The sequence below is a fragment of the Apium graveolens genome, chromosome 9, assembly GCF_009905375.1.
Source record: "Apium graveolens cultivar Ventura chromosome 9, ASM990537v1, whole genome shotgun sequence".
Taxonomy (NCBI): domain Eukaryota; kingdom Viridiplantae; phylum Streptophyta; class Magnoliopsida; order Apiales; family Apiaceae; genus Apium; species Apium graveolens.
The window spans coordinates 187,212,962-187,238,875 of NC_133655.1; the positions used below are offsets into that span (position 1 = coordinate 187,212,962).

The window sequence follows — 25,914 nt, forward strand, 5'->3', positions numbered from 1 at the left end:
AATATTTCATGAACAAAATATTTCATAAAACTGAATATGAATTCTCGTTTGAGTGGGCGACCTAGTTAGGTCACAATTAAATCATTCTTTGAAAATTTCATCAACAATTAAATTTTGCATATGTAATGCACTATAGAATAATAAAAATTTGATTGGAAGTGGAACTAGCAAAATAATAGCTAGTCCATATCAAGCAATATTTATAAACCGACTAAGAAAATGGCCAGCTCAATTGGTTTGGCCTATAGCAACTAGCTAGGACGATTAGCTAGGCTTTCGTCGTATTAATTGAACTTTCGACTAGTTAGGACAATTAACTAGTCATTCATGAGAACATATGCAACTAGGCATATTTCAGTTTGTTTGAAAAAAATCTCAACGTCGTAACCACTGAAGAAATTTGTGGCTACCCGGATGATGATTTTGAAATAAAGAGTTTTCAAATTTGGGCCGAGAAAGATAATTATAACTCTGAATCGAGTGGTCTTGGCATCGGAACAATCGATAGCCTCTTATCAAATATTTCTTGCTAAATAAAAGGGTACACTCAGAGGTGTCCTCGTTCACATACTTTATCAGATTCTCAAATAGAATTGAATTCGGAATACCAATATTAAATTGATACACTTACTATGATTTCAAAGTTCAATATACAATTTCATCCCGATTAGAAGAAAAGGATTCCCGAGGAATATATGGATATTAGATCATCCATTTTTTTAGCAATTTGTTAGATATTTACAATCTCGACTGAGAAGAGTAAGTAAGAAAGAAGAATCAATTGAAGATACTCATTATGAATATTCATCGATGAATTGAGGGAAAATTTATATATAAAAACAATCTCTTGGATAATTGAAATGAAGTATAAATAGCTCTGAGTTGAACAAGAAGATCATAATCTATGAATGAAAGTTCATGGATTAACTAAAAGAATTGAACAAGTCCTGCTGCAGAGAAAGACTATTCAAGATGGTCACATCGAAAGTTCAAAGTAGGGAACGAAAAGGATTGCCTGATATGACTTATCAAGGCAATACGAATGATCAACAGTTTGGAGGGAGTAGCATGACAATGAGTAGGTGCCAAAATATTTTACAGATTATCCTAACTCTCGTTATTATCCGTCTGAGGATGATACCACCTCTTCATCTTTGTAATTCCTTATTTCAGCTAGTGTCTCTTTCAAATCATTTTAAAATCGCTTACTAACTTGACTTTCGTACGTATATCTGTCATTCAGGTATTTTACCTCGAAGACCTTACTCAGAAATATTCCAAAAGCATTTTTAAAGCCGATAGGGGCCTGTTACACGCATCTGTTACCAACTACAAGTGGCCAGTTCTCCCTGGGAACAGATCAAAGAGATCTTTTAGGGATCTCAATGCAGTCCATAAGTTCGGTGGCATGTGTGTGTAAGTGAACATACATTACCGAATATATTAGAGGTCTACGAGTATATATACGTAGTCTCTGACATCATTTCTACCGAAAAATTCCAGTCTAGACTCACTGGTCTATCCTTTTAAAAGGTTTTAAGATCGAACTATAGCTCATTGTAATCTTACGCCATTCAATTATAGACATGCCATCAATTCTCGATGCTCTCGATCTCTGAGCTAAACCATCATAACCTTACAAGTTAAGCGCACTAATAATATCACGTAGTGTACTCGTCTTACGATAACATTCTTATATTACATTCAAATATTCCGTAATAGAATTAAAATCCTTAAGGGTATATTGGACACTATCTCTGGTGAATTCGTGATTAATACGACATTCACATCCTCATTGGTAAAATGATACCTTCAACTAGTTTGGGTCAATAACCTCAACTGTATAATAATTAGACTTTATAGTTCTCACATGTGATGCCCCTTCATGGGCAACCTATAAAGAACTACGAGTAACAACGCTCGTGTTATCAAAATTTACATATGGTGTTGGTAATATCGTCTTTACCCCAAATGCCCTGGAGACTCAGCTCCGAGTTCTACATCCACATCCTTGCCAAATCATATATGATTATAATTTTTCTTCTCATCATTCTGATAATCTCTAATGGTTCTATTAGTCACACTTTAATACCTCAAATATACATTTAATCTAACCTACACATTGAGGCTACATCCGGTAGTCCAATGATGAACTCTATATGAGCTCTTACGAAATCTCACATCTAGACAAAATCCTAACACTTTCGTTTTTAAGTACTATAACTTAATGCTCTGATACCATTTATGTAACGCCCCCAAATCCGGGGTCAGGAATCCGGGTCATCACGCCATACTTCACTCATGTATAACCTGTATAGATTCAATAATCCAACAGACCCCAATCTCATGCACACACACACATAAGTTATAGCCTTAGAAATGATGTACAAAATGTAATCTTCTTTTATTACACTCAAATGTACTTTACAGGATCTCAAACAATTATTCATAACCTATACATGAAGTTACAATAATTACGACTGATATCTTATACCTATCTAATACTTTTGCCCACCTGAGACAAAGCTGCCAGGGATTCTCCCCATGACTGCAAGCGACTAAGTCCCACACTGGCATACTGGTTATCTGTTGTGTTGTGTCATTTAAAAGAAAGCAAGAGTGAGCTATAATGCCCAACATAATAATGTATAGTATGAAATGACTGTATGATAAACTCAAGTAAAACGTCATATATGATAAATATGTTTTATTCAAAAATAGTTTTCCTTGGTGATACACACCTTCTTTTGAAAACAATTCTTTAGTGGATTTATTATCCTGCGAATACCTTAATGGTAAACCCAGCACTAAGCTTGGGTTACGGTATTGCATCACAATTCCAGTTGGAAGAATAGGACGTTAATTGGAGCCACCGCATACGATGATCAGTCGTACTACGGGAAAATAGTAACCTTTTCTACTAGTAGAAGGACGACACCTTCGTATCCCGGTTATCACCCTGGCCGCATTCGGGCTACGTATCCCATTTTGGGTATACATATATTTCACAAGTTCCTGAGTACACAGAGTACCTTGCCTGCAGTACCTTTGGTAGTCCATCTAGCACACATAGTACTAGAGTCTACCCCTCCCTTGTCCTTTAAAAGAATTCTATCATATCTCGAGAACTCGAACCACATCAAAGTTCCCCCAAGCGTTTTGCTTGTTGATAGAAACAGCTTGTTTTATTAGCGTATATATGTATAGGTATACGTAATTCCGAATTTTTGGAGGAAGTACTAAGGATGTGAGTTGACCGTTGTCAACAGATAATTAAATAAGGGGAAGTTTCTTTTGAAACTATATTCGAAATATTTAAAATAAGTCGAGATAATATTCTTCGATGATCTGAAATTATTCGAATGATTTTCCAAAAATTAGAAAGTATTTGAAATCGGGTTTTATGATTTTTAATCATAAATAAATCATTTAATAAATAATTAAATATTAATATATAAATAATTAAACCTCGAATAGTTACACTTTAAAAGAATATCGAAATAATATTCCCCAACTTATTTATGTTTAAGTAATTTAGTAAACCTTAATATTTAATCGAGTCTGAAATAAATACTCATTGGAGAATACTTCTTCCATAATAAATGAATAGTTAATAAATATTTATTAATCGAACGATAAAGTATAGTTGAGGGAATACAATCTTTGGAAATCGTTTATTAAAAATTCGAGGTATTTAATGTTTTGCAAATGGACATCGAGTCCATTGGAATAAAATAAGTACGGAATTTTAATGGTCCAAAACATCTCCGGGATGATTCCCGAGTTTATACTTTATAAAAACTGACTGACTCTCGGGCTTATAACTTATATATCACGCTCTACTATAGCGTTTGTATTCTTAAATAAAATACCTCCGGAATAATTCCGAGTTTTCATAAAATCATACTGACCGATCCTTGGTCTAAAATATACTCCTCATATATACAACGATACTCTCTAGCGTTATCGATTGAAATTCGGTAATATTCACATACCAAAATCATTATCATATCGTATGATATCTAAAATATACTCCTCATATATACAACGATACTCTCTAGCGTTATCGATTGAAATTCGGTAATATTCACATACCAAAATCATTATCATATCGTATGATATTATATAACATAATTCCTACATCATCGTAAATATAGCATCATGTATATATCGACATTATTTGAAAACAAACACAACACAACAGTTTCAAAAAGGTAGGGTTTGAAAACTTGCCTGGAGTCCAAGACACGTTTCCCGACTTCCTCTCGTTCCGGGTTTTCTAATCAACAAACATCATAATCTTAATCAGTATTCCTACTCTCATCACCAACTATTAAGTTAAATACTTCATAACTTTCATCATTCGACCGACTCGAAATAAGTATCACTCCTTGGTCGAAACGGGCGGTCAAAGTGGTCTTCTAGATTTGACTTTACCGAAAATTACTATTACGCGACTCGCACTCTATCATTTTTAATAAATCGTAAATTTAATATTTTAATACGAAATCACCTCGAGGAGCTTCTTTAGTGCTTTTAATATTTATCCTAAAAGTTTCATTTTGATAAAATGAATTGAATTAGGTGAAAAGCATTTAAAAAGTTCGATCAACTACGGAGTTTTACTATTTAAACCGCTTTCACTAAAACGTTGATATCTCTCAAACCGTTAACTCAATTGACATACCGTTTTCGCCTGCACGATCTAGAAAAAATTTAGAACACATCATTTGAAAGTGGTTTTCTGGTAACAGGGGTGAAAATCCCGAAGTGGCAGTTTCCTAACAGAGGGTTGTTTTTGGCATTCGTACTCCGCGCGACCTCATCTCCGACATTTTTATAAAATTGAAAAATCAACATTTTTACTTGAAATTTTTATGGCATCTGAATAACTCTATTTATTACTCTTTGTAAAAATGTCATGATTTTTAAATATTTTTAAGTCGATCATTTATATTTACAAAGTTCGTAATTTGTAGCAGTTTTGTCGCGTAAATCCTTTTTACTAAAACGGTCATAACATTTGATCCGTAAATCGGAATCAAGCGATTAAAGCGCCTAAACGATCTTCATAACATTGTCTATCATAATCAAGACTTATTTTTTATGAAAATACAGTTTATATATTCGGGAACTTCTGCAGAAACTTAAGTTGAGTTTTGTTCGTTTTAACGAGGTTACGATTACGATTCGAGTTTCGTTTACGTCTTAAACCATTATACCACCATGAACAATCATCAAATCAACATCTCAGCACTAACTAATCTCAAGAACATGATGTTCTTGAGGCAAAAATTATCAACATCAAGATAATATCAAATCAATCATCAAAACCATACTTATATCCAAGATCCTTACTTTTCTTGAAACTTAAAACTTAAACAAAGTTTGGATGAATGTTTATACCTTCCTTGAAGCTTGTTAATACTTAATAAAGTCCTAAGATCCTTGATGAATCATTGGTCTATCTTTAGGAGCCTTAAACTTTCATGAAAAATCAAGTAAACAAGTTAGTGATTTTCGGAGTTACTATTCACCACCAATTTTGAGCAGGGATTTGACTATGCTATACTAATTCAATGGCCATGAAATTTTTAACGTACCTTGTATATGGTATGAGGAATATTTGGTTAAAATTTGGTGATTTTTGAATGAATAGATCATGAGATATGAATTTTTCTTCCCATGATGTTCTTGGAAATCAGCATTGGGTTTTTGGAGAGAGAGAGAGAGAGAGAGAGAGAGAGAATTGCCTTGCTTGCTTCTTGGAAATGTGATGGAAATAGGATTTTGTGACTTTAGAAAGTGTGTAGGACAAGATGCATCTCATTTTCAAAGGCTAGGCTTAGCTAGATGTCTCATTTATCAAAGCTTGCATGATAAGCTCCTTGAATCTATGTTTATCAAAATTTGTTATTTATTAATTTTTATAACTAGCTTCCTAATTTATTACTTGTTGAATCAATTTATAAAATACTTAATTTCCTAGGTTATCACTTGATTTTGTCATCCTGCATTATCTCGCTTTCGTTCACGTACGTTTAAATCAATTCCCGTAAATGTTACGTCGAAGAATTCCGCTAATCGTAAATCATTACCATTTCCAGTGCTCGTACTTGGTTATTAGTTATGAATTTATAATTCTCAAGATTTTCTTGGTCGTAATATAATTCTCTTATTTCTCGATGGCTCGTAAAATAATATCATTTGGATTATTGGTTTTCTTCGAAAACTCACGACTCTTACATACACTCATTTAGTCGTATAACCACAATATGAACTCGAAAACTTAAATTAAACACTCGTATATGGTGTGGTCGCAAAAAATTTTAATAAACCACAAGGTTACTATTCCTAAAGGTCTTTTACTGACGTCAAAAATTTTGGTTCTTACATATTGTCACAAACTAGCGTTTCAATTACAATTCTTGACCTAGAAAAATAGCAAAGACAAAAAACAAATGCATTGGTGTGGTCGCAAAATTTTTTAATAAACCGTAAGGTTACTATTCCCAAAGGTCTTTTACTAACGTCAAAAATTTGGGTTTTTACATATTGTCACAAACTGGCGTTTCAATTACAATTCTTGACCTAGAAAAATAGAGAAAAAAATAGATACATTTTACAACTCAAATGCATTTGTAATAAACATGATTTGAGAAATACAATTTTACCTTGAAAGAAACTTGTTCGTGGTCATATTATCACATGAGGCTGCATTTGTTTTGTCGGCTCTATTATTTTGTCAACAACAGTATCGATATATAGATCTAAATATGTTCATCAGCCAATCCATTTACGAGTTCATTTGCCTCAACATCATTACTAATAATTTTCCAACCACCTCCAGCTTTCTTGACATAAAGTCCTCCAATTTCGATGTATTTGCAGTCTTCCATTACATGCTCCATAATTTCCGAGAATGAAAATTTATCAGCTTTCATGGCAGTAGGAATTTTTTGTACAAATGCCACCTAGGTATTTAGTTTTCAGAAACTGACCCTTGTTATGAAACCTGGGAAAGAAATAGGCCGCCATCCTGAAATTAAAATATAAAAAAATTAATTCGTGAAAGAACTGATGGCATAATATAGAAATGACTAGGGGAAATAATTACACAAAATACAAGTAGCAACAAATACAAAATAATAGTGTTGATATTAATATCAGAATTCATTACATTAATTTAAGTACGATAAAAAAACACAATACAAGTAATAACAAATACAAAATAAAAAGTGTTGATATTAATATCAGAATGCAAAAGTAGCAGCCAATGCAAGATACAACTAATTCAAGTACTGATAAAAAAGTCACATTACAAGCAGCAGCAAATGCAAAATACATCAACTAATTCAAGTCCGGTCATTCTCCAAGTTCTTCAATTTCTTGCTCATCATTAATAGGAATATGTCGTCTTGGCACGTCGTCTCTATACCAATTGACACCATCAGCTGTCTGATTTTCCATATCAAAATGTATTGGCACATCATGCATAGTAGGCCCACTGACTTCCTCAAGAACATCACTTCCTTGTAATTTATCATTAAACTCCCTCGGCATTTTTTTAATAACATAATAGAAATGTTGTTCCGTACAAGCTTGAATATAAAAAATTTGTTGTACTTGCGTAGCTAAAACAAATGGATCATCTTTTTGGTATAGTCTATTGAAATTGACTCTTGTGAGCCCACAACAATCTTTGTCCTTACGATACCAACAACACTTAAACAAAATTACATTCAATGCACCCCAATAATCAACTTCAATAATTGTAAGAGAATATATTATTCATTACTGAAATGATACGATTACAAGATTCAATAATATATCTCATTTTATTCCTTGTTCCTGATAGCAGCTTGCTGATAACACATGTTCCCTTAAATGAATTGCCCTTTAAGCCTTATATCAAACATGTATAGCCTTCTCTAACAATCTAATTCCCTGAATTGTTGTTATCCAAGTTCAACTACTCAGCAACAAATGTTTACACCGTGAACAATACAAGTTTAAATGAAAATTACAACTGAAACTAGAATTCTATGAATATAGATATACATGTATAAATTAGAGCTCATAATAAGAATATTAAATGAATGCAAAGTTGTATTTTCTCAGTTAGTTGTACTGTATACTTTGTGGATCAACCTTGAAAACAATATATTTGATTATATTTATGGATTAACTTAACTCTCAAAATAAAACAGTAACTTTTTTCGTTCTTGACCAAGTGTCATGGTTTGATGGTTATTATTTGAACGTTAAGATAATCTCAAATATCTTTAAACTAAAGATAAGATAGATACGAAAAGAGTTTGAAAACATCTATGTTTAGTTTTAATTCAAATACCAAACGATAAAAAAGTTATTTAAAATAAAATGTTTAAATAACAACTTCCTAGAAAATAGCAAATGATTTTGAATAAAGAATTTAAATATAAGACGAGCTCTAATAAATTTATGGGAAAATAGATTTTTTCGTCACCCAACTTATCATGTTTTTTGAAACTTACCATTCAACTATTATTTTTTTCTTCTACTCACTAATGTTAGGTTTATATTGGTTTTTAGTCACTAATGTTAGGTTCAGATTTGATTATTAGAATTATGTCAAATTTTTGTAGCATTTTAAAAATATGGTGGTAGTCTATAATATTTTAAATTTTTTAGATATGTCTATATCTTTATATATAGTACTTCATATGTCCCCACCACGTTTACTTTGATGATGAGAGTTTGACAAGTATTTTAAGGCTCCTAAAAGATGTTTGATGAATTATTTTAATTTTTTTATGAATAATAATTTAACGTTTAAATTTTTTTATACAAAAAAATCTTAAAAATAAGTTATAAAACTATGTTTGTAAGAAAAATATCTTGTGAGAGTTTTTTGATTTAATATCAAATTCACATTATTAGAACATTATTCTATTTTTGTGTTTATATATATACTTGTTTTACAATACTATTAGAATGGATGAGTTTATAGTTATGATTTTGGGTCAGTAAGAGTTGCATTAATGAGTTGTGATTAGTGATTTCATTGGGTTTTTGAAAGTATCGTTTGGTTAAATATTGATATATAATTTTTTAGTGTTTTTAGTACTTTATGATCAGTTTTCTAATTTGATTATATTGAATTTTTTTATTTTTTATTTCCTAATAATTTTAGTATGGATTGGGATGCCTTTTCCTAATAATTTTGGTTTTGAGTTTAGTACCCTACCTAAAAAGTAACACACGTATATGAACCGATTTTATGTGTCTGTTTACAATGTATATATATTTGTCCCGACAAGATATTCAAAACAATACAAGTCCTTCCTATAATATAGGTTAGACATTATACGACTCCTCCATATGCATTTAGCAAACTCAAACTCATATAACCTTTCTTATAAGACACATATGACACTTTTTGTACTAGTTATCACTATATTTTAATAATGCTATAGAAAATTGACAAAATACTAATAATCAAATCTGAACCTAATAAGTAAAAAAAATATGAACCTTACATTAGTGAGTAAAACAAAAAAAAATTATAGTTGAGTGATAAATTTTCAAACGCACAATAAGTTGGGTGACGAAAAAATTCATTTAAATCTGCAAGATATGTTTATCCAAATAATTTTTAGGCGGAATAATATTAGCTTACTTATATGTTAAGTCTGTCATAATATAGACTTCTGCAAAACAAAGTTAGTAACACTGAGTTTGCTAATAAAATTTCATCACAAGTTAACAAGTTAACAGTGTGTGATTATCAAAATCATAAAGTATAGAGAAAACATAAATTATTATTTGTAATAAAAGTTTTATCATGTCATTAATATATAATAGATGTTCTCACTTAAATTTTATTAATTTATCAATTATTAGTAATCCGAAAATTTCGGGTAATTACATCACAGTTCATGATAAATGTAACATATTATGTAACATTATATTTTTACAAATATTTCAGAATAAAATAGCATTTTTACCAAAAAATAATCAGAAATTAGTAAAATCACAAATAATTTTACGAAAAGAAATATTTGTTTAGTTAAATAATACAGTAAATCCAGAATTTTATATGTAATAAATGCAAATGTGGGCGTTATGATATAGTAGGATACATATATCCGGTGTATTTGTTTGTTGAATAAATTCAAAATATTTTGGGGTGTGATTCAGTTTCTGGGTGAGTCAGTGTTTTCTCCGGCAGCTCTCCTCCTCATGGCTTCTAACAATCGGTACAAACTCACTCTCCTTTTTTCTATCTATTTATTCAATTCTTTTCATATATTTCTTCATGTTATATATTATATTTAAGTGCATTTGCCCTTTCTTCATTCTACATCTGTTAGTTACTGTTTTCTTTACTCTAAAAAGGGTTTAGTAGAACCCTAAGTTTCTTGAATTGTGATTTATTTTATACATAATTTTGCTACAGCTTCTTTAAGGGTAATTTTCCCATTTGGTGGTTGATTGTGGAACTCCTTTTGGTACTAGTGTGTAAAGATTCAATTTTTGTGCATGTTAAGTAATATTATAAAAGAAGGCACTTTTTTTTGGAGGGGGGAGAATTGGAGGAAATTCACGGTGGCAATCTGTTATTGCTGTACATATGAATTTCCCCCTAATAGATTGCAATTTTGGCGGTTGGTAGGTGGGTTATGTGAGGGTTGTCTCCGGGGCAAGAATGATGGGTGCTTTTGTTCAGTGCCAACGCCGCATATAAATTGAAAAGTACTCTAAAAAAATATTTAAATTTATTTAGGGAACCATACTTTATGGGAGTCTTGAAATGCGTGCCAATCCCCCGGCCCCCCAGTGTAAAGAACCTTTCTGTTTTTCACATCTCTCTATACCTGTTACCATCTGCCCTCATTGTCTATTTTTATCTAGAAATATAGTAAGTTCTTGCTGGTTTTTCTGAAGACTTTTTCCCTTGCCACATTTTCATTAATTATTTCTGAAAATGCCACAATTCTATATTTTGTCATTTTTACCACAGAATATAGGATTTAAAAAATGTGTATCGCCAATATAAGAGCAAGTCCAGTGCAAGATGCAAAATAGCCATAGCTATTGTTATAATTTGGCATCAAAAAGGTCTTTTGATGGTATAACAAAACTTCAACTCCAATGCTAGATGCATTTTGAAACCAAATATTTCCTAATTTACTTAAATTTTGTCACTTTCCCCTAAGTTTCATTTGAAGTACAACAACATGCATCTCATTTATAGTAGTTTGATGATGTGGCTAGATGCATAAATGCATCTTTGGTTTCAAATTTAAAACCAAGGATGCATATATGCATATTTGCATCCAACTATAGAACTCCTTTGGAGTTGAAATTTTTGACATTTGATTTCAAATTATAGAAATGACACCACTTATAGCATTGCATTGAACTTGCTCTAACAAATTGTGACTTTGTCTTGGTGGTCAAGGGTCCTGGTTTTAATAGGGCACTCACCAGGGCAAGTCTACTTAGACACAGAAGTTTTGTTAACTAAGGAAGCATGGAAAACTAGTAGGAGTACAGTTATTATCCTCAATTGGTGGATTGTGGTGTAATCTGTGCTTCTGGGTTGGACACTGTAAATAAATTTGGCATTATAAACTGTTTTTTCTTTCTCGTCAATATTTGTTTGATAATGTTTTTTCAGTCATTACTGAAAAGCCTACCACTCTTGTGAAATTTTATTTCCCAATTCTAGTGTTTCGGAACTATCAAAGTATCATATATTTGTAAAATATTGAACTGTTAGTTCAATCCCAAGGCACTGGCTTTTTTTTCGTTTTTGCTATTGTAGCTAGTTGAATGGTCATTTACTTGCTCCCAAGTCCCAATGCTTTGAGTTGGCTATTCAACCATTAGCTGAGCTTTATGCTCTAGCTATTTTTGCCTAGGTTCACTGAATCCCCACCCAAGATATTATAATTTTCTCTCTCTTGCTTGCGTATTATTAACAGTTATCACTTATCAGTACATTTAGCCATTATTACAGATGTGTTTAATAACAAAATAGTGCCATAGCCAGCAAATTTAGCTTGTGGGTTGGAGCAAAATCAATGTTTGGCCATTTCTTTTAAATTAGTCATTCGTTTCTATTTGTTAGCTAGTAATTTCTCTAGCATGGTTGGAGTTTTTACAAATTTTTGAAAGTTTTGGAATTTTTAAACCCCTAGTTTCGGATTCGTTTACCATAATATAAGTCAATTTGGTTACTAGAGTACCCATTGGACAGCCCTAGATTGGATCTGCACCCTATTGACAGACCTAGAACGATGTTTAAAATGAAGGGACAAAACCATGAGTTCAATCTATACGAACCAAGCTGCATGCAGGTCAAACCCTAAAAGTGGACAATATTTCCTCTCAGCTGATACCTATCTTCCTGTCCCATAAATTCTAAAATCTATTGAAGATTATAAATTAAATAGAACTCGTAGTTAGTGTCACCCTTGACATGTGACACATTGCCTTTAATGTCGGTTCTTTGCTCATGACTATTGTCGAAAGCGTTATGCGCAGTTGCGCACTGAGGCACAACAATCCATGGAGCCTAGGCGCAAAGTGTGAAAGCGAGGCAGACACTTCACTGAAGTTAGGCCCACAATTTATAATTTTTTTTTAAATATAATACTTGGTTTATACATATAATTACTTAAGTTTATGACATAATTTATACTTCATTATATATTAAGTCACATTTATAGGGCAAATAACATAATTTATACACTTTATAATATTTTATATTATACTTGTACTGTAGAAACAATCCTAAAATTTAACATCTCTATCAAAATTTAAAGTTCATAGCCAACTTCCAGGCTTCCAGCTTTCCACATTGTTACTACTTACTAATACAAATTTTATTCTTAACTTTCATCTTAAAATTCCTCATCCAAAACATCTTCCAGATATTTCAAACTCTTATTCTTACTCCTCTTCGCCGTCCTCTTGTAATAAACGTCGGTGTCTTTTACCTCTACTAGAAGCATACAGTTGATTTTGACTCTGACAAGATTCAAGGATGATTTTGATTGTGGCATAGAGTTATACATAGGCTCGCCAACACCAGAAGCTTTTGCAACTATTGTCCATCCCAATCCATCATCATTTTTATCAGAGAAGATGAGACAGGATTGTTATTTTAATCAATTTCACATCTAGATTACATTTAGGTTTCTAACCAACCTCTCGCTGGTTTCATCAACATCAAGCAATGATTGGCCTTTGATATTTTATTCTTGTTTTCTATTATATTCCTTGAGATTTAAACTGACCCAGTAACATTAATTTTTATTATAATTTTCAAAGCTTCACTAAAACGTGCTTTTTTTTGTGCTTCACACTTTTGCGCACCTCGCGCTTTCAGGCTACGGGCTCACGCTTCACCTTTGTCGAAGCGTGATTATATTAAAGATTAAACTCAAATCACCGACAAATGTTGACCATCATTTTAATAATATCCGTACCTTGTATAGGATTCATGAATCTTCGGTATATGATTGAATATATCTACATATGATATCATCCGGTCTTTAAGGTGAGAGTAATCCTGTTAACAATAATATTTTGGTGCATCTGATAGTGTGACATTAGCCTTCAATAAGATGCTAAATTGTAATATCTTGAGCTAACTTGTGCTTTCTACCAATAAATGCAGAGCTTATAACTCATCTCGTGCAAGTGGAGATCATGCTGCGAGATCACTGGATCCTCAACAACCTGTCATTGCAGTGTTGCCTCTTAACAGTGTTCCCTACACGAGCACACCACGACCGCATATGAACAGTTCTGCATCTCAAACGAATGTATTCTCTACTTCTATAATCAATCACCCGGCTATGGTATTTTTGCCTTCTCAGTCAAATGAGGGACATTTGGAAAGAGTTCTAGGGGCCACCAGTCATGGGGTTGCTGTAACAGGAAGTGCTGCACTAGGGAAGGTAGGACATCCTATTGGATCCATTGACATTTCGGAATCTAACGATACTTACCTTTTCCGTGTCGCTCTCCCAGGTGTCGCAAGAGATAGCAGTAAGTACTTATTTAGACTTGTAGTTTCTCTGATATTAATTCCTGCCAGTGTGTCTAGAAATTAAAATTCTGAAAATAGTTGAATCAGACTGTGCCATCTATTTCTGCATAAGAATTTGAGCAAGCTTCTTGAGAATTTAAGATTCTGACAGAATTATTAAATCAGTCATTGAGTGAATTAAATATCTATCCATGTATCAGTTTAGCTGTTGTTTTTGGCTTCATTATAAAATATACTTGTGGTGATCGAGATTATCTAAATGTATATTGCTTTAGGGTAATTAAGAAACATTTTTAGCTCTTGTATATAGAAATCACTTAAGACGGTGACATGGTGTCAAATCTAAGCTCCTATTAAGCTATTGTGTATATCCATTATATATTTCAACGCAGGTATATTTTCCATGTGTACTATATACATAATTTTCTGCAGCACTGTTAAGTACTTGCTAAAGTAGTGAATTCTGACAATATATAACATTTTTTGCTTTATAAAAGTTGACATTACCCTTCCAAATTCCAATGCTGGAATTTATTGTTAAATTTTCTAATCTAAAATATCCAATATGGTACATGTATTGCTATTAATATTCATGTGACTGCTTTTTATAATTGCAGACACATTTAGTTGGTTTGTCGAACCCAATGGGAAGATATTTATTAAAGGAATAACGACCACCGGTGAGAAAAAAGTTCTCAAGCACGGTATGGTATTTGAAATGCTGACACAAAATCTTTGTCCACCGGGAGAATTTTCCATCTCATTTCAGCTGCCGGGCCCAATTGATTCTGAAGGTGTTCATGCTGTTTTTGGAACTGATGGCATGTTTGAAGGAGTTGTGAAGAAGATGCAACCACAAACTGTTTATTAGTCCATCTAGAACTCTAGACTTAAACATTTCTCTCGGTAAATGCTTTGAACATTTTGAATCCACCTAGTTTTACATAGTGCCATGATCCCGTTTTGTGGCACAACAGATTAATGTTCTTATACCCAATTTCAGAAATTTAGACCTGTACATTTTATCTCAGTGAATGCTTTGAACATCTTGGATCCATCTAATCTTACATTGTGCCATGGTATGGCTGTGGCACATCAGATTAGTCCTTATACCCGATTGACTCCGGAATAATTAATTTTTGTTTTTCCATTATGACAACCGTAGTGTGTTATCATGGTGGTTTGTTATGTAAATTAGAGTATCATCTTACATTATTTTGTGGATATAGATGAGTGTGCTATGATTTTGTTTCCTGTATGATGTTTAGCGGGGCAAAACATAGGAGAAGGGCCAGGCAAATTCGGATTTCATTTGCTTTTCTCAGTCAGAGGCTATATGTAGTTACTACACTGAAAACTCCTTTGAAAATTCAGTACTCACAGGCTTGAAGATGCATCATGATTCCTAGTGCCTTTTTATAGATGTGTCTGAGGGCTGGTATTTAATTTGTCATCCGTGGATCTTTAGCAAACAAAATATGGATGTTAATTATATTTTGAAATTTCTTGACAGACAAATAATTCCACCGAATTAGAGAAACATTTCTGAATAAGATGTATTTTATTAGGATGGGTACACTTCCATTAATTGAAATCTGTGAGAGCAAATATACATGATACACACTCATCTTGAATTAGAAATGAAAAAAAGATCGTAGCAGATGGTCACTTGATGTTGTCCATGTAGAATAATGTTGAAGACGTGAGGAGGATCCAGGTAGTGAAGTCGTCGCCCTCGGGAAAAGAAGTATGAGTGAGCATGAAGAAGTGTCATCTGTTGATACATCAGCTGCTACTGAGGTTCCTCCCATACATACAAAGTGACATACCAGATCATTCTCATTTGGGAAATCCTATAAATGTTTCACGTGCTTTATTTATTTTTTTGTAATTTTTTTTTTATTTTTAAGCATAATATCCAATTTTTTAAATGCGTAAGGTATACAGAGGTATTTCGCAGGATCGATAATTATTATAAAAAAGTGAATAGATCAAAATATATTAAAATTTTAATTTTTCATGTGATAAACGAGTAGACGATAGAAAATTCCATATTCCATATTTAAAAGGGGAGAGCCGAGCCGACTTAATAGATAGGAGTTGAGACAGTGAGGGAGTATCAAGAGAAGGGGGGGATGCCACTGGGGAAGTACTACTGTGACTACTGCGACAAGGAATTTCAGGACACATCTTATGCAAGAAAAAGACATCTCCAAGGTGTTCAACACCAGAGATCCAAATCTCTCTGGTACCATTCTTTACGGACTACTTCTGGAGATTCTTCATTTGCTCCTACTCTAGGACTTTGCAATCGCTTCCTCACTTCTGTATGAATTGAATTATCTCTTTCCTTTCCCTTTTGTTTCTTTATTCAACTTTATTAAATACTATGATGATATAAGTTATCCAACCACCGTTTAGTTAATGGTTAATTACCCCGGTTAATAGCAAAATAATCCTCCATTTGCCCCCAATAATCTTTCACATTTTCATAAATCATAGTACCGGAGTTGGCTAAATATCTTATCATTCATGTTGCTGCATTTGTCTCTTCCCCTATCCTAATTGGAAGAAAATTTGCCCGAATAATCACGGACTAGTTTTGCTAATTTAATTTTCCACTGGGCTTGGGCTCTTAAATAAATATTCAGTATTCAGTATTTATTTTATAAATACGAATATGAATTGATTTGACAGTTATAATTCGATTCAATTACGGATAATAATTGACTCTCGAATTAAATTTAATTAACGCGTTTAATTAAATAAGAGAAATAGTGCACACGTTTCTCCAAGCCTATATATTTTCGCTATGTTTAGGATTTACTCACTCAGAATACACAGCCGTCCTCCTAAACACAAACCTTACCTCTCTCTCGCTCTCGGTGATAGTTTCATGCCCGTTCAAGCTCGCTGAAGGTGCTCGTTATCCGTAACGCCGCCGCTGCCTCGTTTTATCCTGGGAGGCTATCGACTCGCACATACGGTGAGAGGCGAAATAACTTTAAGGAGACAGTTTCAACTGGACTCGAGGATCTCCCTTTGTTTATATCCTTTCTTTCTCTGTTTGATTTCGTTTACTCACACACACACTTATTTGATTTATATGTGTTAATCGCAGATTGTATTCACAATCTTAAAGCGAGCTTATTTTATACATTTGTGACTGATACATCTGTATCTACTTGTTTTGTTGAGTAACAGATCGATGGAGAGCCAAACTGTGAACGATCCGATGAACATGACGGCTGATCCCAACGCACAGATCACTGGATCTGATAGGGTGCACCAGCAGGCGATTAACCCTAACGCACAGATCGTACGATCTGATGGGGGTCAAACACCTGTTGGACATGTGCCTTCTGGACATGTGCCTTCGGGACATGTGCCTATAGGACACACTGTCAGTGGACAGTTTAGTGTTCCTCTTGGACAGATATCGGCAGGATTCACTCCTCCGATCATACCTGCGGTGCCTACTGGTGTGCATACACCTGTGGTGCCTGCTGCACCTGTTATGCCAACTGTGCCTGCTGCACATGCTGAAAAACCTGAGAAGCTCAACAGAACGAACTTCAAACGTTGGCAACAAAAGATGCACTTTTATCTGACCACGTTGCATATGGATCGCTTCCTTAAGGAAGAACCACCATTGCTCACTGCTGAGAGTAACATGCAGACTGTGTATGTTGCTGATGCTTGGAAGCACTCCGACTACATCTGTCGGAACTATGTGCTAAATTGTTTGTCTGACTCGTTGTATAACGTATACAGCGCGAAGCCAACAGCTAAGGTCTTATGGGAGTCACTTGACCATAAGTATAAAACCGAGGACGTTGGGGAAAAGAAATGGATTGTTGACCGCTTTCTTGATTATAAGATGGCAGACTATAAGACTATGGTCAGTCAGGTGCAGGAACTGCAGGTGATCATTCATGACATTCATGCTGATGGAATGGTCATAAGTGAATCTTTCCAAGTCACTGCTGTTATTGAAAAGCTTCCACCTAGATGGAAAGATTTCAAGAACTACCTTAAGCACAAGCGAAAGGAGATGTCTATGGAGGATCTTATTGTTAGATTTCGTATTGAAGAAGACAACAGAGGGTCCGAGAAGAAAGTTAATGTTGCCACTGAGAAGGCAAACATGGTGGAGCATGCTCAAATCTTCAAGCCCAAGAAGACTAATTCTGGTAAAGGGGCAAAACTGGCACCCAAGGGAGGGATTTCGAAGTCGAAATTTCAAGGGAAGTGCTACAACTGTGATAAAGTTGGTCATAGGTCTTCTGACTGCAAGAAGCCCAAGAAGCCCAACAAGAAGAAAGAAGCAAACATGGTAGAGAATATCTCCAAGGATATGGGTGATATAGACCTCTTGCTACGGTCTCTGAAGTGAACCTGGTCGGTTCTAATCTACGTGAATGGTGGATTGATACTGGTGCTACTAGGCATGTTTGCTCAGACAAGGCGATTTTCTCTAGCCTCAAAGCTTCCGATGCTAGTGAGAAGCTCTACATGGGGAATTCAGCAACGTCTACTATTGAGGGTGAAGGCATGGTGATCCTGAAGATGACCTCTGGGAAGAATCTGACTTTGAAGAATGTACTTTATGTGCCTGATATTCGCAAGAACCTTGTGTCTGGTTCTCTGTTGAATAAGCATGGCTTTCGCATTGTAATAGAGTCAGATAAAGTTATTTTGTCTAAGAGTGGTATGTTTGTAGGCAAGGGTTATTTAACCGATGGGCTTTTTAAGCTCAATGTAATGTCCGTTAAGGACGATAATGAAATGAAGAATTCTTCTGCTTGCTTCAGTCTCCTAATTTATGGCATGCTAGATTAGGACATGTAAATTATGACACTTTACAACGTTTAAGTGCAAAAGAATACATACCTAAACTTACTACTGATTCAAAACATAAGTGTGAGACTTGTGTTGAGGCAAAATTAACGAGATCATCATTTAAACGTGTGGAAAGGAACACCAAAGTGCTAGACCTAATACATAGCGACATATGTGATTTAAAATTCGCTCCAACAAGAGGAGGAAACAAGTATTTTATTACATTCATTGATGATTGTACAAAATACTGCTATGTATATTTGTTGAAAAGCAAAGACGAAACTATAGATAAATTTAAAATCTATAGAGAAGAAGTTGAGACACAACAGACTGAGAAAATCAAAACGATACGAAGTGATCGTGGAGGTGAATATGTTGAACCATTTGGGGAATTCTGTTCACAACATGGTATAATCCATGAGGTCACTGCACCTACTCCCCTCAGTCAAATGGTGTGGCTGAAAGGAAGAATCGCACTCTGAAAGAGATGATGAATGCGATGTTGTTAAGCTCTGGGCTTCCACAATCGATGTGGGGAGAATCCATCTTAAGCGCAAATAATATTTTAAATATTACGATGCGCAAGAATAAGGATGTAAGTCCTTATGAAATGTGGAAGAAAAAGAAACCAAGTTACCAACACCTAAAAGTGTGAGGTGCCTTGCAAAGGTACTGATCCCTACACCGAAGAAGGTGAAGATAGGTCCTAAGACTGTGGATTGTATCTTCATCGGATATCCTCCACACAGTACTGCATATCGGTTTCTTATTCATGAATCCAAGATTCCTGATATTCAAAAGAATACCATTATGGAATCAAGGAATGCCTCATTCTTTGAGACGATGTTTCCCTGTAATCCAGGAAACCAACAACCTACGACGTCTAAACGATCTCATGAGTCTGTAGATGACGATAATGAGAGTGACGAAAGTGAAGACGAAAATGTGGGGGTAGTGAGAAGGAGCAAAAGACAACGAACGGAGAAATCCGATGGGTCTGATTTTATGACCTATTTGCTCGAAGGTGACCCAAAAACCTATAAGGAGGCGGTTACCTCACCTGATGGGCCTATATGGAAAGAGGCCCTCAAGAATGAAGTTGATTCAATTATGCAGAATCATACTTGGGAATTAGTGGACTTGCCAACTGGTTGCAAACCATTAGGTAGCAAGTGGGTTTTCAAGAAGAAGTTGAAAACTGATGGCACTATTGATAAGTATAAGGCCAGACTTGTGATTAAAGGATACAAGCAACAAAAAGGCCTTGACTACTTTGATATATATTCTCCTGTAACGAGAATAACGTCCATAAGGATGATGTTTGCTATTGCTGCAATACGTAATCTAACTGTACATCAAATGGATGTGAAAACAGCTTTCCTAAATGGAGACATAGATGAGAAAATCTATATGGAACAACCCGAAGGGTTTGTTGTCCCAGGACAAGAAAGAAAAGTCTGTAGATTAGTGAAATCATTGTATGGTTTGAAGCAAGCGCCTATAAAATGGCATGAAAAATTTGATGAGGTCGTGCTGGCCAATGGCTTCAAAATTAATGAATGTGATAGTTGTGCCTATTACAAGGATAACGAGAGTGGCTATGTCATGGTGACACTATATGTAGATGATCTACTTATTGCCGGAAGCAATGATAAAGTGATCAAATCTACCAAGGACATGTTGAAATCAAGATTCGACATGAAAGACATGGGACTAGCAAATGTAATTCTGGGAATTCATATTTCTAGAACATAAGAGGGTCTCGCATTAAGTCAACCACATTATGTTGACAAGATCCTTGAGAAGTTTCTTAAGGATGACTCTGAGAAAGTTAGGACACCTGTGGATATGACTTTGCACCTATCCAAGAACAAAGGTGTAGCTGTTTCCCAATTGGAATACTCGAGGATAATTGGTAGTCTGATGTACCTCATGAGTTGTACAAGACCAAACATTGCATACTCAATTAGTAAGTTGAGTAGGTTTACGAGTAATCCGGGAGCTGATCACTGGAAAGCGATCATAAGGGTACTAAGGTACTTGAGGGGAACTCGAGACTATGGACTGCACTATGGAAGATACCCAGCAGTATTAGAAGGATATAGTGATGCAAACTGGATATCTAGCAAAAAAGCACGTAAGTCTACGAGTGGCTATGTGTTTACATTAGCTGGAGCGGCAATATCATGGAAATCCTCAAAACAAACGGTGATAACTCATTCCACGATGGAAGCTGAATTTGTGGCACTAGATAAATGCGCCGAAGAGGCTGAATATCTACGTCAGTTTCTGGAGGATATTCCAAGATGGCCAAAGCCTGTAACTGCAATAGGGATTCACTGTGATAGTCAATCCGCTATTGGCAGAGCACAGAGCACGATATATAATGGAAAGTCTCGTCATATACGACGACGACACAGTTCCATTAGACAATTGATCTCAACCGGAATTATCAGTATTGACTATATACCGTCAAAAGATAATATCGCGGATCCACTAACCAAAGGGTTATCAAGAGAAGTGGTTGAGAAATCATCGAGAGGGATGGGCCTTAAGCCTATTTCTTAACGGCATCATGGTGGACACCCAACCATTGCTGACTGGAGATCCCAAGAACTTGGTTCAATGGGACAACTAAATCATGATGACCAAATCATTGTGGGGGTAACCCCTCGCCTGTTCCTATGATGAGGAAACAGTGAGACCCGTAAGGTACGAGGTTGAGCTTTGAGCTTTTAATGATCTTTGATGAATACATGGAGTTCAGGAGTGAACGCATGGAATTCAGTTGAGTAAACGCGGGTTACTCTATAAGATAAAGATCACCTATGTGGGAGAGAAGTGGGGCTGCTTCAAAGGAGAATTGCGAGACACGATTCTTTAGAAACTCCTACAGAACCAGGACGATGTTCCATGGCCAAAATGGACATACTCATGAGAGCTGAACGAGTCAGAAACGATATAGTGATAAGTATATCATCGTTTACACAAACGGTCGAACAGTTCAAGGACAAGCACGTCTACTGTCTACCAGTAAAGTCGGTATGCTTAGTCGAGCGAAGGTTCAAGGAGCATTCTCTACCTATCGTATGCTATATCTGATCGAAGAAACTATCACCAAGTCAAACTCCGTGTCTGTCTGTCTGGTGTGTGCTACTGAAATATCAATTTCATCCATGTGGGAGATTGTTGGAAAATGTGGGTATTGAGCCCCACATTGTCAAGTCATTTTGAGCCGTTCTTGAGTGGGTGTCGCTTGGAGTATGTTCTCCTTCGTGAGAGCTTTTCGAGGCACTTTGAAACACTCAAAATGGTTAAGGGATGAATGAGATACGATCATTCAAAGTTGGTCCCTTGAAGGTGGAATTTTAGATGTGAAAACTTGTATCCCACGTTGAAATGGAAAAGGGGTTTCCATTGCTTTATATAGCAAAACACTTTAATAGTGTTTAAAAGTGTTAGTAAGGTGTTGCTCCATCTCCTACGTGCGCTCGCAAGGGGGGTGCAAATTGTGTTCGAGGGATAATCCGAGGCTTGCGAAGCCTTCGGGCTTGCCCGCGTGTGCGACGTGCGGACACGAATGTAGCAAAAAATTGGTCCGAATAATCACGGACTAGTTTTGCTAATTTAATTTTCCACTGGGCCTGGGCTCTTAAATAAATATTCATTATTCAGTATTTATTTTATAAATACGAATATGAATTGATTTGACAGTTATAATTCGATTCAATTACGGATAATAATTGACTCTCGAATTAAATTTAATTAACGCGTTTAATTAAATAAGAGAAGTAGTGCACACGTTTCTCCTAGCCTATATATTTTCGCTATAGGGTTTAGGGTTTACTCACTCAGAATACACGGTCGTCCTCCTAAACACAAACCCTACCTCTCTCTCGCTCTCGGTGATAGTTTCGTGTCCGTTCAAGCTCGCTGAAGGTGCTCGTTATCCGTAACGCCGCCACTGCCTCGTTTTATCCTGGGAGGCTATCGACTCGCACATACGGTGAGAGGCGAAATAGCTTTAAGGTGACAGTTTCAACTGGACTCGAGAATCTCCCATTGTTTATATCCTTTCTTTCTCTCTTTGATTTCGTTTACTCACGCACACACTTATTTGATTTATATGTATTAATCGCAGATTGTATTCACGATATGTTGCCTTTTTAATTACAAATTGAGGATGATCTTCTTGTTATATTTACCCTTCTGTTACTGGATGGTATACTTCGCACTATAAATACAAAGTTGATGATAATTATATGAAATCAAAAACGTTGGGTTTCTTTGCTTTTATAATTTTAGATTCTGGTAGTGAATTGATGCCCCTCCTAGGATTATGTCTTCAACCTTTTATTGACTGTGTTTGTTTACTTGCATTTTTTTCCCTTGTTGTATTAATGTTTTGACTAATTATCTTGCAATGTTTAAAGGGATCATGTCCATATGGAGATTCTTGTAAATATCTTGATCCTAAGCAGAACCCACACAGTACTAATACTTCAGGCACGACGGGTAACATTTTTTTCTATACTTCTGTTCATTTTATTCTTAAGCCTTTTGTTGCATCTACATACTTTCTATAAATTCGTAAATAAATGCCTTTGTTGGTGACACGAAAATGGGCAGCTTCATTTTTTATAGGCTCAAGTCTGACAGCATATCGTAGAATTTAGCAGGATCATTAAAATAATAAAATCCAGTTCTTGAAGATTTTGTCATACAGTCGGTTGAATTCAGAATATGAAATCATTATAGTGTCAAACTTCATTCCTTTTTCTTCTTTTTTTTTCTTTTTTTTTTTAATTTTGCATTTATTTTATTGTCAACTAGTGACGAACTACACAGACAATACGCGGTCACTTGATCTGATGGAGCATCAACAAGCTGGAGGAGCCTCTTTGCAAAGTAAGTTTCTGTTACTGGTTGGACTCCATTATCTTGTTTTGTTTTAAGGAGATGCTCTTCACTACCCTCTTTCTGAATCTAAATAATTTGGGCAGCCTCTTTCCTGTTTCTTTCTTTGTTTTTAGTATAAAAAAATCATAATATTTTTCCTTGTTTTCTAATATCACCAGGTAGCATCTTAAGAGATGGTTTGGGAATTTCACTAGGAAACTTACCTCCGTCGCTAAAACCTCCTCCAGAAGGAGGGTACCCATCAGTTCCGTTTGTGGATTGGGGATAGACTTGACTTCATTCTTATGTTGAGAGTAGATTTTGTGGACCTTGTATTATCATTGTTTGTTGTGCACATCCATTTTCTTGCACTACGTTTGGCCCTATATCTAATCAACTTAATAAGAAATGAGATCCCCCCAGTTCCGCCCCTCATAATGTCTGTTGACATGGGATGTATGAAAACAAGGAGTTTAACTAGCATCAATTATCCGAGAATCATAGTGCTTGTATTTGAGTCTACCGTCCGTAACTAAGTACAGTCAGTCAGTGTGTTTGCCGCATGGACTAATAAGACCAATTTTTAAGCAATTACAACCAAGACATTTGAGAGAAGGCAGCTATCAGTCTTCTGGGTTGTGAAATGCATCAGAAATCAGACATCTTACTTTTAATAACTGAAGACTTGGGAATGCATCACAATTGCAGATTCTTTCTTGTTTTGGCAAGTTTAGACAAAACTTTAAGATTGTTATAAAATAAAAACTTGCGAGATAATTATGAATAATTATTTTTCAAGAAATAATCAGTTTTTAAAAATAAATTGATAAATTTTACTTTGAAGTAGTTTTTTTAAAAAAAAACACTTTAAGAAGTAGTTAACTCGCAGAAGATGAAAATCTGAAAAAACAAAAAATGTATTTTTAGTTCAGATAAATAATATACAGTAGGATGGAAACTGCAAATAAATTAGGTATGAAGGTTAATATTTCAAAGATTTCTGCGTGGCCCGGAACCATCTTTAACATACAACTTTTAGGAGATGTGGAAGTAGTCGACCACTTCCCGATTTCATGTGGTTCATGTGTAAATTGGCACAAGTCAAATTTAAAAAGCTACTATTCAACATTGGAGCGCAGAGGTAAGCTTAATTTCTTCGTAAAATTTCTTGAACAGGGCTTTTTAAATAATCTTCACTGTTTTGAATGTATTACATTAATGACACCAGCTACACTTAAAAATAATTGTATACCAGTGTCGAGAGAGTCAAAGGAATGTACAAAATATTGTCGAGAATAATCGGGAGAGTGTTGAAAGGGCAGACAATAATGTCAAAGGAATGTACAAAATATTGTCGAGAATAATTGGGAGAGTGTTGAAGGGCAGACAATAATGGATAAATTGAAACTTTGTGCTTTTAAACAACAGGAGTGGGGTGGAAAAGCTAGCAGGGAGTATAAAGAAAAAAAAAGGAATACAGAACTAGATTACAGAAGTTTCGAATTAGCCTAGACGTGCAGGGTATTCAGGTCCATAATGCTCTAAGGTTGAGAGATTTACCTGAAGCAGCGGGCTAAACAGTTTTGACTATACATGAAGGAATCAAAATATACGCTTTTTCCATAAACATGCCTCTGCCAAAAGAAAAAAATAACAATGTGCTTGCTACCAAACTAGAGTAAGACTGATTTGAATATTTAAAACTACTTTCTTAGGGATTGCTTAATGCCAAAACATGATCAGTTCACAAATAAGAACATTAGATGAGTAGTTTACAATTCAAATGACTCCGGAAGACAATTAGTTTAAACCTCCACCTCCAATTCACTATCTAAGAAAACATTAGTGGATCAATTACTACCTACTGCCAATATGATAAAGAGCACCCTGAGAATATACATTTTTGCACCTAGTCCAAATGTCTCAAAGTAATTAAGTCGTTCTATGACTAAATCTCCTAGCCACTAGTAGTGCCTTGTACCTTTCTACGGTACCATCTTGATAGGATTCAACAGTAGAATGGGCTAATATTCTTTACTATTAGTTTCCTGAACAAGGCTTTTGGAAACTCAGCGGTAAATTAAAGATATCCGCGCCACTTAAAAATAATTGTATACTAGTGATGA

The 25,914-nt window shown here is 34.9% G+C and overlaps 2 protein-coding genes across 3 annotated transcripts; both read left to right on the plus strand.

The window, feature by feature from the left end:
- The first annotated feature begins 10,123 nt into the window (after positions 1-10,123).
- On the plus strand, positions 10,124-15,157 carry LOC141684334 (alpha-crystallin domain-containing protein 22.3). Its single transcript, XM_074489252.1, has 3 exons — positions 10,124-10,241; positions 13,673-14,046; positions 14,665-15,157. The coding sequence occupies exons 1-3, from the start codon at positions 10,225-10,227 to the stop codon at positions 14,916-14,918; spliced, it is 645 nt and encodes a 214-aa protein (XP_074345353.1). The 5' UTR covers positions 10,124-10,224; the 3' UTR covers positions 14,919-15,157.
- A 938-nt stretch (positions 15,158-16,095) lies between these two features.
- LOC141687073 (zinc finger CCCH domain-containing protein 3) lies at positions 16,096-24,286 on the plus strand. 2 transcript variants are annotated; one of them, XM_074492223.1, is made up of 4 exons: positions 16,096-16,374; positions 23,323-23,395; positions 23,723-23,797; positions 23,968-24,286. In XM_074492223.1, the coding sequence occupies exons 1-4, from the start codon at positions 16,183-16,185 to the stop codon at positions 24,075-24,077; spliced, it is 450 nt and encodes a 149-aa protein (XP_074348324.1). In that variant the 5' UTR covers positions 16,096-16,182; the 3' UTR covers positions 24,078-24,286. The 2 variants fall into 2 exon arrangements, with proteins under 2 accessions (XP_074348324.1, XP_074348322.1); XM_074492221.1 differs by having other exon boundaries at positions 16,104-16,374; positions 23,323-23,404; positions 23,968-24,219.
- The last annotated feature ends 1,628 nt before the right edge of the window (positions 24,287-25,914 follow it).